Source organism: Thunnus albacares, chromosome 2, assembly GCF_914725855.1.
Source record: "Thunnus albacares chromosome 2, fThuAlb1.1, whole genome shotgun sequence".
In the NCBI taxonomy this organism is placed as follows: domain Eukaryota; kingdom Metazoa; phylum Chordata; class Actinopteri; order Scombriformes; family Scombridae; genus Thunnus; species Thunnus albacares.
The window spans coordinates 14,590,358-14,596,877 of NC_058107.1; the positions used below are offsets into that span (position 1 = coordinate 14,590,358).

Sequence of the window (6,520 nt, forward strand, 5' to 3'; positions counted from 1 at the left end):
ATAAAGGGTTAAATGGTTCAGACACATGAATTTATTCTAAATTATCTTGTGCACACAAGGTAAAAATATATCACCTTCTGGGACTTTGGGAGATCCATAATTACCTGCTTTTACACTGCAGGTAAAAATACTGTAAGTGGTTGTCCAATTTGTCAACCCCACCCCTGCTTGCCAAGGTTCTAAAAATATCAGTCACACTTGGTACTGTTTGCACATTAAGTCTGCTGTGTTCATTGTATTCAGTTCCAATATCTGGATTATATTGATTTAGCAGTTGCTTGTGCATCAGGAGGAGTGTGGGGTTTTCAAAAATATTTCACATTATTATTATTATTATTACAAAATTAAGTAAATTAATAAAACAGATAAATACTGTACTTATAGATTTGGTAAACATATCTTATTGCTAGTTGGTTCCTGTCTGTCTGATATGTGCTGTATGTTCATAACTGTGTAACATAACATGATGTGTGGTTAGAAGAACAGAGACCGCTCAGATAGAAAAAAGCTTTTATTTGCAGAATGTAGTTCCTTCAAGGTTACTGCTGCCAATGAATATAATTGGCACATGGGAATGTGTATACACCTGTTTGCAGCTGCAATGTGGCCACTGACTCCAGCTTCTTTTCAATCACCAGTTATGACAAGCTAATGAGTGTAAGGCTAAGTCTGTGGGAGAGCACAGGTCCACTGACAAACTCTTCAATCTATATGATAAGAGTGTTGGAATAAAAGGGAATAACTACTGAAAATATCTGCTAAAGCAGTGATCCCATGTTAATCTTCGCTCATTGCTGTTAATATCTTCTAAATGTCATGACAGTTGTCCGTAAGAGTACAGGGCACAATATGTGTCAAGAGATTATAGGTGATTTTCCACAGCTGGTCTTGGTGGTGGATCTTCAATTGTATGAGAACTAATAGCCAGTTGATTAGCTATTAATTTTCACCCCCACAGAGAGCGAGCAGAATCTTCTCGTAGTCTCCTTTAGTGTCATCCTGAAAAAAAAAACCCAAAAAAGTGTGTGAATATGTAAACTGTTACACCTTACCCCCTTTTTTAAACAGTAAATGAGCAAATAAATCCACAATTCTGAGATCCAGGATGTGTTCATTGTCATTACCATTGCTCATATGTTTGCTCACCAGAATATCCTGATGGAGTGTTTTGCCGTAGTTCTTCTTGTACTCATTCTTGATGTGTTTCATGTCAATTTCGGAGCGGCTCACCATGATACGGGTCAGGATGTTTTTGCGGGTTCCTTTACCCTGAGGGGTTAGAAAAGAGTGAGAGAGGGAAAGCAAAGAGTAGCAGGCACAATATCTTGCATGCTTTTTAATATTTTGTGAGTAGCAGCCTGTGGTGTACCTTCATGGCCAAGTAGAGCTTCTCAGCGAAGAATGCAGACTTGCTTCCAGCACACTTCACTAAGTTAAAAATAAAGGTTGACGTTCACATTAAATCTGTGCATAAATAACTGGAGGTATGTTCAGGTAATGAAGTTTTAGTAAGAGTTTGTGTCTTTACCTACTGCTGTGAGACAACTCTCAATATCACCCTTCATCTCCAGGTCGATAGCTTTGGCTACGTCCACTTTGCTGTACTTTGAGTACCTGTCAAATACTGAGAAACAAGGGAAAGGAAGAGTGTTAGGTCTGATGGAGACATACAGGGGAAGAAAATGGATGTTACTGATGAGGGCAGCCAGCCAGCTAACCTTTACGAAGATGAAGGGCACTCCTGGTGGTGAGGATGTCAATGAAGACGGAGCAGTCTTTGCCCTTCCTGCCCTCTCCTGCTTCATACAGAGCCCTTGCATCGCTGTCAATCAGCTGCTCACACACTCCTTCAGTCCTGCCAGCCTGTGATGAAGAGAAACAGAGAAACTTGACGGTGCTGAACACAACTAAACTGGGTCCAGTATCTCTTGGAAAATATTTTTATGAAAGATCTAACTCAGTCAGTAGACTGTAGAAAGTGATCACCTACAAAAAGGCACAGGACAGGATGGGAGGTTGTGGGATGACCCAAAGATCACTTTCACTCTTGAGTTTGCTGTGTGACATTGTAGCTTATTCTTCAACATATTCCAAAATATTTTTGAGGATCTAAATTTGCTCCTGTTCAGGCTGGATTGATTATGGTATTATATAATGTGAAGTGAATTGTCATAGGTAGCATCTTATTTAGAATGGAGCAAGATAATAATAAATAATGGCAAGATATTTATGAAGTCTATTAGAATATTTGTTGCTCCTTTTGACCATGTGAATGTCTCAGATGGGACCTGTGATGTCACCTTGCTATTTCGGCACATTCCTCATTTATTGTGACTGGAGTGACATAAAATATATGGTGGATGTTAGAATTACTGGTACATTTGTATCTTAACATCTGAATGACACATTTTTCTACTTTTTTTAGCCTAAAAACTACAAGAGTGGTGTAGGAAGTGCTGCTTGATAAATAATGAATGTAGAAAACTGACAAGCTTTAAAAAAGCTGAGTAAGCACAAAGGAAATGGTTTGAACTTGAGATTAATTTACCCACCAGACTGATTAAAGCAGACATTCTGCAGCTTGTTTGCATCCTCTCATTGCAAAATGCTTCTTTCACTTTTTGTATTTAAGATATAATGTATGTTCAGCATATTTAATTTATTTATTTATATTTATTTAATTTTAAGATGCCCAAATATAAAGCCATAAAAAATCAATTGTTACTTGTGTTGTGTTAGTGTGTTAAGGGAGTGATTGTGTTTATTTTTTATAAATGCTGTCACTGTAGCAGCTACAGTAAGGAGTGTTATGTTGCCTCAGAACTTAAGGGCATCCTGGTGCTCTGACGAAAAAGGCTGACGGTACTAAATACACCTTCAAAATCCTGTGACAAAACACTGTACAGAATGAAACACCCCATATGAGAGAGTAAGCAAGCGTGGACACACGTGTACCTTGCAGAGTGTAAGGAGGGCAGTCCTGAAGTCTCCACTGGTGTCAGATCTGATGTCATCCTCCAGGTCCTTCTTGTAATCTTGGCACAACATTGGAGGACATAAAATACTGACGGTCACAATTTGAAAACTGTGTTTCACCAAATGCATTTCTAATCTTTAAACCTTCTCCCATATTCCTGCAGCTGTAATTTTCCACTGTAACATGTTGCATGTGTCGGCACACACCTTCCTTGTAGGCCTTCTTTATGTCCAGGATCTCTCTGTTGGTTCGAGAGGACATAATCTCGATCAGGGTATCCTCGTCTGTTCCCAGACCCTGAGACATGGATCCAAGGATAGAGAGGTTAAAACAGAGAATGATCACTTATTCTTCAATGGTACATTTAAAAAAAACCACAACATTACCCTCCCAATAAGAAAACAATACATGAATATGTGGAAGTGGGCGGGTACCAGTAGGTGCTAAATATAACCGATGATGGTGAGGCCAAAACTTCAGTCTACTACGACCTGTTCCAATGTGCTTCATTTCTGAGGGTTTGAGTAATTTATACATTTATATCAATGTTTCTTTTAAAAGAGACTGTGTATGTGTGTGTGTGTGTGTGTGTGTGTGTGTGTGTGTGTGTGTGTGTGTGTGTGTGTTTGTGTGTGTGTGTGTGTGTGTGTGTGTACCTTCATTGCCAGTTTCAGCTGCTGGGCATCATACTGGGCTGGTGTTTTCAGCAGAGCCAACACCACATCCTCCAGATCTCCCTTCAGGGCGCTCTTCAGTGCTGATTCCAGAGGCTAGAGGGTAAAAACCAATAAGTAAATATGGGTAACGCTATCGGTGTGTGTACTTGTTGTGAACATCCTTGTGTCATTCTCATTACCTTGCCACTGGCCTGCTGGTAGGCCTCTTTGATCTGCTGTCTCTGCTCGTTGCTCCTTTTCACCAGAATTTCAATAATGGTGTTCTCATCGACACCTGCAGAAATTACATATTTAGTAAAATCACAACTTTTATTATTTTGCTTCTGTTTGACGGAGACAAATATACAATTGAGTTGAGATTTTAGCCCTTACAGTATTTTTACTTCAGTGTGCTTGCACATACTGAGCTGTGAGATGACTTTCTACAACGGAGAGCAGTAATGGTGCATGTTGGCCAGCAGAGGGTATTGCGGTTCTTACAGCATAGGGAAACCCCTCATACCCCAAGTAGGGACACACTGCTGAGCCAAGACATGTTCCCACAAGCTCTGAAGCTTTCCCTTTGTGTATGTTTGCATTTTAAGCTCACCTTTTGCCTTGATGGCCTTTTCCAAGACTGCTGCATCTCCGTTGGGGCTGAAATTGGGCGCTGCTGTCACCGTTCCCTCGTTCTTTAGGGCCTGAGAGACACATCACAGATTATTATGTGTTTGGTAAATACTTAACTTCCACCCAGTGGTGTGCAAGAAGTGGGAGGGTTGCAAAAGTGCATTTTTGAAATGTCTTGGATGCAAAAGTGCTCTTTAAGAGAGGTCAATTCACTACTTGTTTCTCCCCTTTCACATTGCCTGTATATCCTCCAGCTAAGAGGCAATTAGCTAAATGATTTTCTTAAAAGACAACAGAATACACAACATACACAGATTTAATGACCCTGTGGGCAGTGCCTTGTCTCTGTCTCTGCCCCTTCTCCTCCATGCTTCAAAGGACCATGACGCTGCCCTTTAAAATGCCTGTGCACACCCGTATTGGACTGGACTGAACAATAACAGGAGAACTCAGACTGCAATCATACAGGATAACCTTGTGCAACCTTCTCTTAGTTCACTTTAAGAAACCAGGGAAAGGAGAAGTAGCATTTTGTTCTGTATGCAGAGTTTATAAAGGGAGGGGCAAAAATTCCTGCTTATATGAGTCACACACTCATAAGTCTTAGTATGGTCATCTTACTCATTTTTTATCATCTAGACGCCCTTTCACTTTAGTAACGGTACTCATCTTATCTTCTTGCCTTGCCCCACTCCTTTTTCATTCCCTCTGTCTTGTTTAAACTTCCCACTCATTCATTTTTCTCCTCACTATCCTCTACACTTCACTCTTTCCCTTGTACTAACTCTGCCTGATAAATTTTTCCACCACCCTAGCATACCACAGGAAGAGAAAAAAAAGGAAAAAACAGAGTAGTTGGCCTTAGCAACTGGAACACAACCGCAAAGTTACGTACTGAGTCATCAGGCATGCCCAAATAGACCGTCTGCTGCAGGAAGGCTTGGATGAAAGACATGGTGGGACTGCTGTCTGTAGAGGGACAAAACAAGAGAAGAGAACAAGAAAGAAGAGAAGAGAAGAGAAGAGAAGAGAAGAGAAGAGAAGAGAAGAGAAGAGAAGAGAAGAGAAAAGAAGAGAAGAGAAGAGAAGAAAAGAAAAGAGAAGAGAGGAGGACATGTCACCCTCACACATTCCAAATATGTGTACACATTGTTGAACATTTAGAGAGTAGAGAACAATAGTCTGTGGGTCTGGGCTGAGAGAGCTGAGGATCTTCAAATGAAATAAAACAAAGTACATTGAAACTATTTCAGATGTTATTCAAAGTAGAAATGATCACTTTTTTATTGATTCTACTTCAGTAAAGTTCTTATCTGTTGAAAAAAGAAGGAAATAAACATGTTTGATTTTCCTTCATTAGCTCATGGAGAGCAGCAGCCTCTAAAAGTTTATATTAGGTTTTCCATAATGGCAAGCATCTGGAGACTCCCTGCCTGGCCACACCCACACTTAGCTCATATACAGATAGGAATTATGGGCTATATTATAGATCCAGTCTGCTTTCATGTACTTTAATATTCCTACTACTTGAGCCAGTACACCACTTTTCTTGTTTCAGTACATCAGAAAAAGTATCGCCGTTGTTTCCTCAACCACACCCACATAGGTTGCATCAATACCTTGAGGAAGAGGGAACTTTAACCCGTTACAACAAAAAGTATCAAACTTCTCCTAAACCTTAAACTGAAAGCTGGATTTGAGTTTTTTTATGGAAGGAAAATAACTTACCGTGTGGTCTTACAGGAAGAAGATTGTCTCGCTGAGTTTCCAGGGGCTTTGTAACGACACAGAGAGTATATTTATACCCATGATAAACCCCACCTAGTAACGGGCCCAGCCCATACTCCCCTACACCGCTGCTATTGGTCTGAAGCGCTGCCTGCCACAGCAGCGCTGCGCCCAAAACGCAACGCCGTGCGTAAAAACTAGGAACTCAGTCTCCAGCAGATTTAAAACAGTCACGCTGCTTACTTCAAAACATGTGCTGATCAAGTTTCAGACCGTAATCTTTCAATGAAAGATAAATAAATGTGATATTATCGAAAATCACTAATAAAGACCAAGGGAGTCGTTGTGTTTGTGATGACTATTGTACTTTTTATGGAGTTTCAATGCTATATTTGAATATAATCCCTAAGAGGATTTGAATTGAATTGAAAAGTTTGTTTTTATTAGCTATGATTATTATTATGTTTTATTCTGTTTTAAGTGTCCAAACTTCATATTTTAAGGACTTCAAGTTGTGTCTTGAAGTTTC

The 6,520-nt window shown here is 39.9% G+C and overlaps 1 protein-coding gene across 1 annotated transcript; it reads right to left on the reverse strand.

The window, feature by feature from the left end:
• Positions 1-493: 493 nt before the first annotated feature.
• On the reverse strand, positions 494-6,097 carry anxa1a (annexin A1a). Its single transcript, XM_044367541.1, has 12 exons — positions 5,992-6,097; positions 5,159-5,232; positions 4,244-4,334; positions 3,834-3,928; positions 3,634-3,747; positions 3,184-3,274; positions 2,956-3,035; positions 1,719-1,863; positions 1,529-1,624; positions 1,370-1,428; positions 1,147-1,269; positions 494-999 (listed from the first exon to the last, which is right to left on the reverse strand). Exons 2-12 carry the CDS (start codon positions 5,216-5,218, stop codon positions 940-942), a joined length of 1,014 nt encoding a protein of 337 aa, XP_044223476.1. The 5' UTR covers positions 5,219-5,232; positions 5,992-6,097; the 3' UTR covers positions 494-939.
• Positions 6,098-6,520: the final 423 nt, after the last annotated feature.

Coding starts and splice junctions, on each gene's coding strand:
- anxa1a (XM_044367541.1), bottom strand. CDS start 5,218: ATGTCTTTCATCCAAGCCTTCCTGCAGCAGACGGTCTATTTGGGCATG. Junction 4,335..5,158: donor TGGGCATGCCTGATGACTCA/GTACGTAACTTT, acceptor TGTGTCTCTCAG/GCCCTAAAGAACGAGGGAAC. Junction 3,748..3,833: donor ACCAGCAGGCCAGTGGCAAG/GTAATGAGAATG, acceptor TTTACCCTCTAG/CCTCTGGAATCAGCACTGAA.